Here is a 13,187-nt window from a genome sequence, read left to right as displayed (position 1 = left end):
TTATGTTTAAATATTATAGTAGTTTTAGTTGTACATTATAATTTGTTGCATAAATGAGAAACATATATTTGACAAAGATGGTAGCACTGAATGTATTGTGCTTAACTTTTTAATAGGGATTCTGAGCATCATATGGTACTATACATACTTATCTTACATATTGCTAATCTATAGGAGTACCAGTGTGATAAAGGACCTTTTATTCTAGTAATGACTAAATTTTCCTTAAATCTTTTGGAAAAGATCCCGTGGAAGTTGTTTCCCCAATAGGCAAGGCTAAACACAACCAAATACTTATTTAGGATTGATATTCTCCAAAAGTTTAGATAAATCCTTTGAACGTAAAATATTTTTCCTGGCAAAAAAAAAAGTCTGCTTTTTCCTAGAGACAGAAATCTTTAGTTGCTTCCTAAAGCAGATGACATGTAAGCCCAAGGCAGTGCTTAACCCATAAATTACATAAGGGTCACATTTTGGAAACTTAAGCTATTTTGTATCCCAGTGGAATAGTCTTTGGTTTTCTTACCAAAAGGCTTATGTGTTGACTCATTTCCTTTACCAATATGACAATTTCCTGCACACATTTAATGCTTTGGGCAAGATTATGATATGTTAACTAAGATGTTTTTACTAATGCTTTTCTCATTAGGAAACTTCAAATTTCAACTACATGTATAGCCTAGCTTGTTGTCATCCAAAAACGTTTTATTTGGGATGTTGGCTGTTTTGTCTGTTCTTATCCATTATTTTGCAAGAATAGTTTCTTATAATCTGAAAATACTGTCTTTTTAACTATTCTAGGTTGTATGTTTGCATTGCATGCACTAGAGCATTTGAGTGATATCTCTTGTTTTTTTGTACTAACCAGAACATGTGGTTTTTAATTGTGAACAGTACTTTAGCTATTCATAGAATGTATTTGCTTGACTAACTTATGGCCTTTTTTGCTAATGCTTCATGGTTGCCCTACAACCATTTAGGACGCTGCATTGGGATACAGATCCATCAGTTCTTCAGCTTCACTCAGATTCCGATTTGGGGTATTGAATAGATTTATTACCTTCCCTCTTTTATAATTAATTTGATTCTCTGTGAAATTGTCCTAATTTTATTTTTCTTAAATTTCTAACATACAGATAATACAGAGTGATATTTCACTGTGACACCTCATTTGTCCTCTGTCATTAGTGAAAAAAATATTTTATGTATCTGATTTTATAGGTACCCTAAGTCTTATGAATTTAAATGTCTAAATTACTTTTATTATTGCTATATTTTTGATGTAAGTTTTTCTACAGTGTATTACAAACTTTCTAAACTTTTAAAAATACATACTCTACATGCAATTGAATCTTTTCTAGGTTACTCAACATGAAAATTTATTTTCCTATATTAAAATTTCCTGATGATATTTAAGGTTTTGAGAGGAACAGAGCTGTCGGTTTCTACACTGTGGCTCCAGATTGCTATTGATTTATTCATTTACTTATTTATTCTAGTCTCCAATGCAAACTATAAATGTTTACTTCTGCCACTGTGTCTGACTCAGATAGCTCTTTTCCCTTGATAGTTTGCAGCTTCTAAAACATATGTCCCCAATACCTTTAGAAATTAGGTCTAAAGTAAGAATAAATAAGCCTTACGTGCATGCTAAATTGCTTCAGTCGTGTCCAGTTCTTTGTGACTGTTTGTACTGTAGCCTGCAAGGATCCCTGTCTGTGGGATTCTTTAGGCAGTGCTGGAATGGGCTGCCATGCCCTCCTCCAAGGGGATCTTCCCGACCCCAGGGATCGAACCCACATCTCTTATGTCTCAGGGCTCAAACTCACATCGCTTATGTATCTTGCATTGGCAGTTAGGTTCTTTACCACTGGTGCTACCTGGGAAGCCCTTAAATAAACCTTGAATAAGGCCGTGTAACAAAAGTATATGGGCTTCTTGTACACTAGCTGGAAGTCCTCTCTGTTGGCTACCCTGAGTCTCACCCACCCCCAACTGCTTGCTTGTTCTCAGTAAAAGTGGCTTTGGATAAGTAAAGTATTATCTCCCCAAATCTGTCCCTAAATCTTATTTTGTTTGTTGTAGTATTGTGATTTTTATCTATTAAACCCTATATGTACTCAAGTTAGTAACTTGTTCTTAATGTTGTTGACCCAAGCACTTTTTTTCAGATATGAAAAATATCTGAAATTATATTTCAGATATGAGTAATTTATTTTTTCATATGGTTTACATCTTGAAAATTAAAATATAAAATTTATTTCAGATTTTGTTCTTAGAATGCTAAGTTACTTCAAATCTTCCTAAATTTTTCCATTTAATTCTTGGATTATGCTTTTTTCCTCTAAGATATTTCCAAGGTAGAAAACACATGAAAAATTTCTTGTGGCCCACATTTAGGACCTCAGAGAAAATTAACTCTTTAAATGTACTAATTTTATTAAACTTTTTTGTACAGGATTTTGAAAAGGACGTTTACATAAGAAAAAAGTTATATTACCAAATATATATATACATATATATATTTCAAATATCCAGCTTTATATTCTTGTAAGACAGATTCATTATTGAGAATTTTGGGAGTGTGGAAGCATGCTATATTTGGTTTAGAATTTAGACATCTACTATAATAAGAAAAAAAAGAGAAAAAAGAAAAAATTCCCCCAGATACAGAATAAAATATATTTTTCTTTTGGTACATTTTCATTATCCACAACTCTCTTCTGTTTGTCAAAAAATAGTGTATTTCACTTATTTAAAATAGGAGTGACTTTAGTAATTGCATGATATTCAGAAGATATGTAGCTTTATAAAATAATCTGCACGATAGTTTGTCCATGTGTGAATCAAGGACAATATTGATCACACAGAGATTAGAGACTTTTAAGTTTAAATATTTTATTTTATAATCTAGATTAACTGTATACTTCTCAATTTCTGCAAAATATAAGTAGAAAAAGTTGTTTTCAACAGAAAGTTATTTCTCACTCTTAAAGCCGATGTCTTCTAATGGTGAAGGGAGACTAAATGTGGTATGAGTGAAATCCATATATTTAACTCTTAACAAAAAATTCCAGAATCATATCCCTGCTAAAAACAGTTCTCATAACCAACCATATTCAGCAGTCTACTTTGAAATTCCCATCTTTTTACTGTTATTACCCACACATTTGTTCTAAGAAACTAAATTATTTGCCTTTTTAAAGTGAAAAATAAACACCTTGAATGATTCAGAAATCTCTTTTGTTCTTGCTACCTTCTAATTCTTTTGTTAAAATAAAGCCAATTAATTGTTCATTTAAATTTTCTTGAATAAAACAGGGGTTTAAATTACACTGTTGAAAAAAAAAATTACACTGTTGGGTATACTATATTTCTTACTTTTCCCAAAAAACATGGTTTGATGTAGTTCAAGTGTATCATTTGTAGTGTTTGAAAGTATTTGTGTTCACTTTATTCAGACGAGGACCTATTAAACTTGGAATGGCTAAAATTACACAAGTTGACTTTCCTCCTCGTGAAATTGTAACATACACAAAGGAAACTCAGACTCCAGTTATGGCTCAACCCAAAGAAGGTGAGTATCTGTCCTTAAATATGATTGTCATTAAATCCCATGGTAAATAAGGAGATTCTTTTTTTTTTTTTCTTTGTTGTTTGGCATATTTTCTTAGGGGAACATTATAAAAATAATACTTTGAGTTTCTATATTTATGTATTTGCTCTTTAGAGTTTTAAAACTTTTTCTTGTAGGATTTAATAGAAGTATAAGCTATATGTATGTTTTTAATTTTGTTGGCATAAATACAGATATTTCCATTCTCATTTTGTTGTTGCTATGTGCTGCTTTAGGAGCAAAAAATAAATTTAAGAATGTTCTATTTCTGTATCATGAACGTAATTCTTCCCAGAATGAGAGTATATCCAATAGTAAATGAAATAATGTAAATTATTTTCTTTGGTGCATACTATATTCTGATATACTGCCAATTATCTGTATTAATGAACAAATCTAGACCTAATTCATAAACTTCCTATTTTATGATATAAGGGCTCTACTATGTTGTTACATAGCAGCCTGTCATCTCTGTGAAACAGAAGGAGTATACATAGACATTATTTTGAATGTGGAGTCCTTTGTGTCTTAAATCAGAAGGAGCTGACCATTTTTACAGTGGGGACTAATTTTTAAAATCTCATTGAATAGCTAATGATTTAAGCATAAACTTAATGTGATAGTTCTTGTTTTTCCAAGGGAAGCTAATAAATTTATGTTAGATATAAAAGAAGTTTACTTAAGATCCCTAATACAGATTCACAATTTCTTATCTGAAAGCTATGGAGGTGTATATATATAGGGATTCAGAATTTTTTACATTTCAAAGAAGTAATTAAGTACTATATGTGCCATATGTAAATACTCCAACAGCATTTTGGGCATAAATATTCAACAGCAAAAGATACAAATATTCAAACTGAGTGAGATAAATAATGATTATAAATACCTTTACTTCTGGTCATATTAGGGTTTACCACCAAAAGAGTTACAAATTTTAGAGTACTCTTTATAGATTTTTTTAAACTTAATAGTAGATCATCACATGCACTTTTAACAACTCTCCTTTCCTTGCCCCCTAAGGATGGACATGACATAAATATCATGAACTTTTCCTTTGATTTTCTTCATGTTCCCAAAGGACTTGACATTATTGTGTGTACAGTTAAACTCAAAAATTTTGAGGAAATTGGAATAAGTTTTTGTCCAATAGTTTTTTTATAACTTAACCATGTGAATATTCATTTCTATGGATACATTTTTTTCATTCCTGCTGCTCCATCGATTGGTACAATAGCTTTCACATGTGCAAAATCCCTCATCTTACCAGAAAAAAAGTCCTTGATGATAGATTTGTTTGAGACATAAGCCACTTTAAAAAAAGAAAAGAGGAAAGATAAAAGTGCTGAACTACCAGTATGGAGAAAACTAATACTGTAGGATTCTATAATTTCCAGAAAATATTATTTTACTAACTAATATGTTCAAGTATTGAAATGTCTGTCTTTCGGGAGCTGCATTATTAGATATGTTAAATGAGAAATGCTAGATACGTTAAATAGAAAGTAAGCAAAATAGCCAAAATAAGGGTACAGTATCTCATTTAAAAAATAAATTAGGCTTTTTTCCTTCTAATAATAATATGAAGATTTAGTTTTATTTATGAAATGCATTGTAGATTGTTTTAGAATGTAAAGCAATTCTGAAGCAATTTTAGGTAATGCCTGTTGTAATACACCTATAATTATATATATTGTTTAAATGAAGGCTTCAATTTTTTAAAATAATTTTTTCTAATTACTGTAGTATATCATAGAGAATTTAGAGAAGACAGAAAGGATAGGAAATATGCCTGTGATACCACTGTGTAGTAGCCATTGTTAATATTTTGTTTCCAGTCTGTTTTCTACAATATGTTTTTTCAAAAATTATATATGTATACATATACAAGCACACATATGGTTTTATATCCTACCTGAAATTTTCATTTTTAGTTCCTTATTCTTGACATGCATATAAATTTTAAAATGAACATGTAATAATGTCTTTGAGCTAATTTGAATGTATAGCTACATAGTATATGCCTGGCAGTTTTGTTAAAAATGCTTTTTTTCCATTTTTATTTTGAAATTAATGGGAAAATTTAAAAGACTGTGATTGTAAAGTAAGCTGACTACCCAGAAGTTCAAGATAAACTGTGTTTATTCACTTGGAAATTAGTTGCATGAGTGCTAAGTCACTTTGGTCGTGTCCAGCTCTTTGCGACTCCATGGACTGTAGCCCACCAGGCTCTTCTGTCCATGGAATTCTCCAGGCAAGCATACTGGAGTGGGTTGCCATGCCTTCCTTCAGGGGATCTTCCTGATCCAGGGGCTGAACCTGTGTTTCTTATGCCTCCTGCATTGCAGACAGGTTCTTCTATTTAGGGCAAGGCTTTTAGTATCATCGTACTTCAGCTTTTTTGCCAAATTTTCCAGAACACGATAGGGACTGTTTCTTCTTCATTGCTATAATGCCTGGTCTGGAGAGTGCATGATGTGTAGTGAGTACAAACTCAGTAAATATTTGGTGAAGGAATTAATTGCTTTTGCCTACTTAGGAGAATGATTTACTTACTTGAGATTTTTTTTTCCCCATGCCTTTTCTTGGGAAGTAACTGCTGGGAAAATACTATTTTCTAGTGTTAATACTATAGTAACAATATTGATGAAATTGGGTGAGAAAGTATAGTCTCAGTTCTTGATTTTAATATGACTATATCATGTTGTAATCATTATTTGCTCTTAGATCCATAAATGAAACATACATCCTCCCTTACAGCCTTCTGTAATTCCATGATGACCTAGATACAAACATATGCTGTTACTCTCTGTTCAGTGTATCCCTGTGAATGCTGTGAGCAAAATTGGACCTGTTAGCATCTCTCAAATATATTATCTAGCTACTTGTTTGTTACAGTTCTTCAAACCTCATATTTAAATTGGTGACTGAAAATTGTAACAGCAGAGTGCTTACTACATATCAGATATAGTATAAGGCACTTTATGTTATTTCTGATCCTCTTACCAAAACCTTGAGAGTTAAATACCAATTCTGTTTACATACGAAGAAGCTGAAGCTGAAAGAGAGCTTATTAAGGGTAAGATTCTAAACCAAATTTGGCTGATTCCAATATATGCTTTCTCTCCTACGCTGTCACTGAAGCAGCACTTTCATTCTTTTACGGTAGTTACCTGTGGTAAGAAATTCAATTTATATTAATTACAGTCTAGTACAAATGTAGATACATATGTGTACAGGTATCCTTTGAATTTCAAAAGTTCACTTATGCCACTTGGGGAGTGTGACAAACCCAAGCTCCTTCCCTGGAAACTACACTCAGCATCCCAGCAGAAAGCTGCCATAGCTTTATAGCTTTAAACTGTCTATGAGCATCTGCTGTATTTATTCTGTGCACCTGTTAAGATGTGTCCTAGAGTAGTCGCTTCTTCATTTTACATCATTTCAGCTTAAAGTTTTCAAGGATTGCTCTACTTTTGGATAGTGGGGGGTAGTCTTGTAACTGATACAAAAGTTTTTTGAAATAATGCCTTCTGTGCTTTTACTGTATTTCATTTTTTTCATTGTTGGCCGTAACTAAATTGTTGGCTTTGACCTCTAGTTTGAAGAACGTTTCATTAAAAGATAGCATGGCTTACTTATTTATTGGTAAATTTGCACTTATTTATTGGTAAATTTGCATCAGATAATATTTTATAGTGATTGACTCAGAGTAATGAATAAACAGCTTTGATCTTTCATGTTGTTAAATAGAATTTTTCTTATCTTCACTAATAGAGGATAAAAGTGGCAAGATACATAAACTGAGCCCAGTTTCTAATGGGTACACCTATGTACCACTCTCTTTAAAATTTTCCTCTGTGGACTGGACTTAGTTTTATAAAGATCCACGTTTATTCATTTGCAACCTAACAAGAATTCAGTGATTCTACTAGTGTATTGAGTGTATGCTATCTACTTGATTATTTTTTTTAGTGTAAGGTTGAGGTATATAGGCCACGTTGTAGCTCAGATGAAAAAGAATCTGCCTGCCATGCAGGAGACCCAGGTTTGATCCCTGGGTTGGGAAGATCCTCTGGAAAAGAAAATGGCAACCCACTGTGGTATTCTTGCCTGGAGAATCACATGGACAGAAGAGCCAGGCAGGCTACTGTCACGACTAACACTACACTACCGCTGAGGTATATAAGTGAAGGAGAGTGAGACACATACTGTAATACCATGGGGCTTAGCCCTTAGCCTTTAGAACTATTTATAAAAATGAGATTTCTTGTCTGTATCATTACAATTATTTTCATGTCCAGGACCCTTACATTGTTTCACTTCCCAATTTATAGAAGTTTTAGAAAGAGGGGTAAAAAACCCCTACACTTAAAGTTTTATAATGAGAACACTTTGTGCTTAACTCTACCTCTGCTTTTCCATTGGTTTAATACAGAGCTTCTCAGACTTAGCCTCCTTGGCTCGCATTTAAGAATATGTAATAAATTCCAAAACTCACCATGAGACAAAATTGTGAAATTCAGTTTGAGTGTAAAAGACAGTAAATTGAACTTGGCACTGTAATTAGTACAGAAGTAATGCTAAATATCAAATTGAAGATAAAAATTGGTCTTAGACTTAACTCCCTTTTTCATTTTTTAAAAAATGGCTGAATCTATTCTTTTGAGAAGCACATGTTCTTGCTTTCAAGTTTACTCTGTAAGTTGATAGTACCATTTCTGAACTGAGGTGCTTTGCTGTCTTAAAGCACCTACTGTGAATGAAATTGCCTAGGAACATGTGACCTTAGTCAATTTGGCTCCCGGCAGGTAAAAAAAACTTCTCATGGCAGGAGTGTAATACCCACAGACACACGCCTGGAAAAGTTACTTTCTTCCCTTATATTTTAAAAGTTTTTAACTTTCTTGAAAATGGCATTGTCTTTTTTTATTCACCAAAGATCATCAGCATGGATTTTTTGTTGTTGCAATTTTTAGACACAGATTTTTAAAGAGGAAATTCCAGAGTTTAATCAGCTTGTTTACACCTGAGGAAACTGAGACCCAAGAATGTTCATTGATGACCCTGTGGTCACAATATAAAAGAATATCAGGCCACAGTCAGAACCTGGTTATTGATTTCCATTGGAGTGCTATGTTTCTCATATCATTCTACTTTCTTATCTGTGTGGAGCTTCATAATGGTTTTTGGTATTGATTTAGTAATCATATTTTTCCTCAGGTACATGTTGATTAGAATATATAATATGCAGGAAAATGTATGTAAATAGCTCTTAATTTTTTATTACATGATCTTAACATCTGGAATCCACACTTCCCAAGTAGACTAAATTGTTAAGCCTTCTGGCTAATATTATTCTTGTCTAAAATGGATTTAAAAAAAATTTTTTTGGAGTAAATAACATGTAATAAGTTAGTTTTAACCCTCAAAGAATCTGTGAGAATATAAAAATAATTGAAAATTGAAGCATTTGTTCTTAACCATGATTGAAAGGCTTTAATCAGCATATTTAAAATTGTGGCCTCAGAAAAATGTAATATTTATGAGATCACAGATAACAGGATCTGTGTTAATGATGCCAGTACTACCTAAATAAAAATTTTAATTTTACATAAAATGAGACAATGTAGAGAAACAAATTCTGTGTTAAAATAAATGGTATAATTAAAGTATTACTCTTTATTTATCTCCCAAATTAGCATTAGATCTGTATTCAAAATATTTCCTGATTAAAATTTTCCCTTGTTAAATATCTAAATTGTTAAGAAACAAGTGACCTTGCATTTGATTCTAGGTGTTTAAAAAAATAAAAGGAGTGAATTCCACTGATACATTCCTTAAGTTTTGTCCTAATATTTTCTTAATGTTGATTTTTAAAGAGTAAAGTATAAGAATATGAAATTATGGACAAATGGATCAAAATGAAGTGATTCAAAAGGATATTGAACCAAAAAAGAAAGAATTATTTTGAAAATATTAAAGGAAAATCATTCATATCTAACATGTAATTTTAAACTTATGATTGAAGTATTTCCTTCTAATAGTCTCATTTTGTTTATGAAGTTACTTATAAGAATTTTTATAAATTAAATTATGTCTTTATGTGCAACACATTTTTCCTGATTTTTGGAATTCATTGGCAATTTCCTTTGTAGTGAGTAATTACGCTACTTTGTAAATTAGGAATTCTTCATTAGGATATTAAACTATCTTAAAATAGAATACATCAGTATGATGAAACTAGTTAATAAATTTATAGACAACTGTTTCCTAAATAGCATTAATACACAAATGATATAGATTTATTTTTGACCTCGTGCTAAGAATTAAGTGTGATAAGTGATAGATTAAAGAGTATCAGTTTTTAGTGAGTATTTTCTAGGATCTTGCATATTCCTTGTTATGTGTTACAATATTTTAAAATAATTCAAAGGGTGCTTTGTGGCTTATTCTTAGATAGCTCTTTAACGCAATGTGACATACAGATGAGAAAACTTGTTCTGAAGACTCCTTCCTTCAGCTTAACAAAAGCCACCCATTTCACAGATGATTTAACTTTGATTAACCTACTCCATTGTAACAGATTATTCCAACAACTGGAATTTCATTCTTTCATGTTATTTCTAGGTGCAGCTTAATTTACAGACCGTTTTTCTTTCCATCTCACCAAAATACATCACAATTTCGATGTTAACTCAGTAAAAATTCAATGGTTCATTAAACCTAATCTTAACATTCATTGACAAGAGGTTTGTCATTTTAAAAGTAACTGCTACTTTTATGCATTCTTTATTGCTCAGTTTATAATCTTAGATTCCCTGTCAGAGAAAGCATGGAGTTAACTACTTAGCATATTGCAATGAATATTCATCAATAAATTGATGTGACATGGCAGTCCCATTTTTCAGTCTTCCTGCTCTGTTGTAGTGTTTTTCAGTTTTAAATATATTACGGCTTATCATATAATAGGGACTAGCTTAGAGAATCTTTAGAATTGTAATATTATATTTTTGGTCATGTTAATACTTTTTTAGTAGCTAGTTGTATTCATTTTTGATAAGACTATTTGTTTCAGAGGAACAGTCTCTAATGATAGTGATGTTAGGCATTTTTTTGCCAATTATTTGGTATGTGTAGATAATCAGCTTAATAATAAAAATATTTTTAAAGCAAATCATTTTGTAATGTTCTTGGAATTTTTCTTAGTGTTAGCCATTTTATGAAGCTTGATTCTTAAGTATCTGAGTTTTTGAATCAGGTTTTAATTCATATAGAAAGAGGTAGTACATTCATTCTAAAATAAAATCTTGAAAACAAGTATTTAAATAGACTGTAGTCATCATTCAGCTACAACTAAACTATATGGGCAAATAAGCACAACAAATGCCATGAAGTGGGCAGAGTTAGATCACTGTCTACCATACTTCATCTACATTTTAAATTTTAAAAGGAAAAGAGTGTCTGTAAGCATGATCTTTTCTGTTAAATGTGTAGATTATGAGGTCACTTAGCACTAAAGTACTGACCGTATGCATTATGACAGGAATTTGACACCTGTCATTGGAAATGGTACTTAGAAGCCGTATAATGCAACAAAGTTGAGAGAGGAAGATATGATGTGGATAGGAGGCTGTAATTTATAATTCACAACGCTTCAGGATGACCTGTCCAGGGTGACTCAGATCCCTGTCTTTGATTTTAGGATTTACATACAGTGAACTTACTAGTCAACAAAATTGATAACTGATAGTATTAGATGAAAATGGAAAACTAGGTATTTTCAGACTTTATTTTTAATTGAAGTAAATATCTTGTTACTCTAAAAGTCAGCTTAAGTGTAATTAAATTATTTTCATTACATTATACTGGCAGGTGACTTGATGGTAGAATTTCATCATGATGTTTGAGTAGTACAGTATAGAATTGTTACCATATACACTGTTCTCAGATTAATAATCCATTGTATATGAGAATTCATCTAAAAGGGAGTACTGTCTTTCTGTTTCTCTGTGTGATTATTTTGCCCCCAAAAAAGCTTTCATTTTTTTAAGTAGCACAAAAGCTGTAATTGGCATGCTTTGTAAGGAAGTGTCAATGTGCAAGAGAGTGGCGATCACTAAGAATTCTTTTGCGTGTTCTTTCCCCTTTGCACCACCGCCTCCTCAGCGGGGTCACTGAGATCACTAGCTTTTCTTGAAATGGCCATTTTCACTGGCAGGTGCATTATACCCTGTATTTTCAGATTGTTTTTCCATTCTGAATGTTTGGCAGGTTGATTGCTCTGGCTGCATTGACGGAGAAAGGGCTGACAAATGCGGTTGGGCTGGCTGAAAAGACAGTGATTACTGTTTTCCTTTGTGACTGATTGAGGCCCTTGAAAGGAAAAATTTTAACCTTCACCATTTGGTTCAAAAGTATGAGCATATATTGAAATCATTCGTGCCATTTATCCTAGTTCTGTAAACTTGTCAGAACGTAAAAATCGCTCAATTTCAAGTAATGTGGGATTGGCATACGTCATTATCATTTTGATTAAGTTGGAGGTTGTATCATTGTGTGCATTATACAGTGTCATTTAAAGCTTTCTTTCCTAAAGGTACAGTTATATTTTTATTGCTTATACTATAGAGTTAGAAAGATTTTCATAGCTTTCCAAACCTAACACTATGTGTGTGGTTTGGCAGCTGGTGTGGCCTACAAGCTGCATTTTGTTTGCAGGGTAAAGGCTTATCTGTAGGCCTCCTGGAGTGTGGGTAATTGCACAGGCTCGCCATTGGGGAGAGACAGGATTGGAAGCAGTCAAGCGGAAGAATGTTATGCCATCCCATTGCCACCTTGTAGCAGAAAGACACAATCCCAGCAGTGCCATCTGGTTGTTGCTATCTAGTCAGCTGGCCTGGCTGCTGGGACCATGACTTGGCAGCTGGTTCCCATACTTGACCATTCTTTTGTGTATGTCGTATGTTAGTGTGTTTTAGATAATTTTGAACATGGGTCGGGGAAATGACTATAACAAGTAAAGTCCCCTTATTGAATAGGTTCTCATTACTTGAGATGCACTCTGCTACAGATGCCTACTGCCTCATAGACAAATGACGCCTCTGTTTAGGCAATAAAAATAAGCATTTTCTTCATAAAAATCCATCTCCGTATGTAGTGAAAGAGAAGGTAGGCAGAGTTGTATGTTCTATAACATTTTAAAATAAGTAATTTAAACTTATTTCCTGGTTTGGTTGTAAAAGAGAAGAGTTAGTCATTTTTAAAAGTCTTATAAACATTGTGTATTGTCTCAATGTGTATTTTTATTCAAGTTAAGACAACATTATTTTAAGTGCTTATTGCCACATCATATAACAGTAGATAATGAGACTTGCATTTAAAATGACAGAATAGAAAATGTGGTCTCGTAGCTATTATCTTTAAAATCTGCCTCTCAAATAGCAACCTGAGAGTTAATGTAAGCCGTCTTTATGCCATATGAAGATCCATTAGACACTGATGGTTTCAGATCACAAGTAAGCAGCCAGCTCTGTAGGCTATTTTAGACATTTGATTTTCTTCATTTTAC

The 13,187-nt window shown here is 32.5% G+C and overlaps 1 protein-coding gene across 12 annotated transcripts in view; it reads left to right on the top strand.

Moving 5' to 3' along the window:
- Positions 1–13,187, top strand: part of DYNC1I2 (dynein cytoplasmic 1 intermediate chain 2) — a 53,532-nt gene that overhangs the window by 18,834 nt on the left and 21,511 nt on the right. For 7 of the 12 annotated variants that reach the window (XM_070476027.1, XM_070476031.1, XM_070476024.1 and 4 more), the window contains 2 exons: positions 981–1,040; positions 3,462–3,577. In XM_070476027.1, coding sequence (XP_070332128.1) covers positions 981–1,040; positions 3,462–3,577 — 176 coding nt within the window. The remainder of the gene's footprint in view (positions 1–980; positions 1,041–3,461; positions 3,578–13,187) is intronic. The other 5 variants (XM_070476036.1, XM_070476035.1, XM_070476032.1 and 2 more) reach the window with 1 other exon arrangement.

The sequence above is a fragment of the Odocoileus virginianus genome, chromosome 13, assembly GCF_023699985.2.
Source record: "Odocoileus virginianus isolate 20LAN1187 ecotype Illinois chromosome 13, Ovbor_1.2, whole genome shotgun sequence".
NCBI lineage: Eukaryota > Metazoa > Chordata > Mammalia > Artiodactyla > Cervidae > Odocoileus > Odocoileus virginianus.
This window is presented reverse-complemented; position numbering and strand designations above follow the sequence as displayed.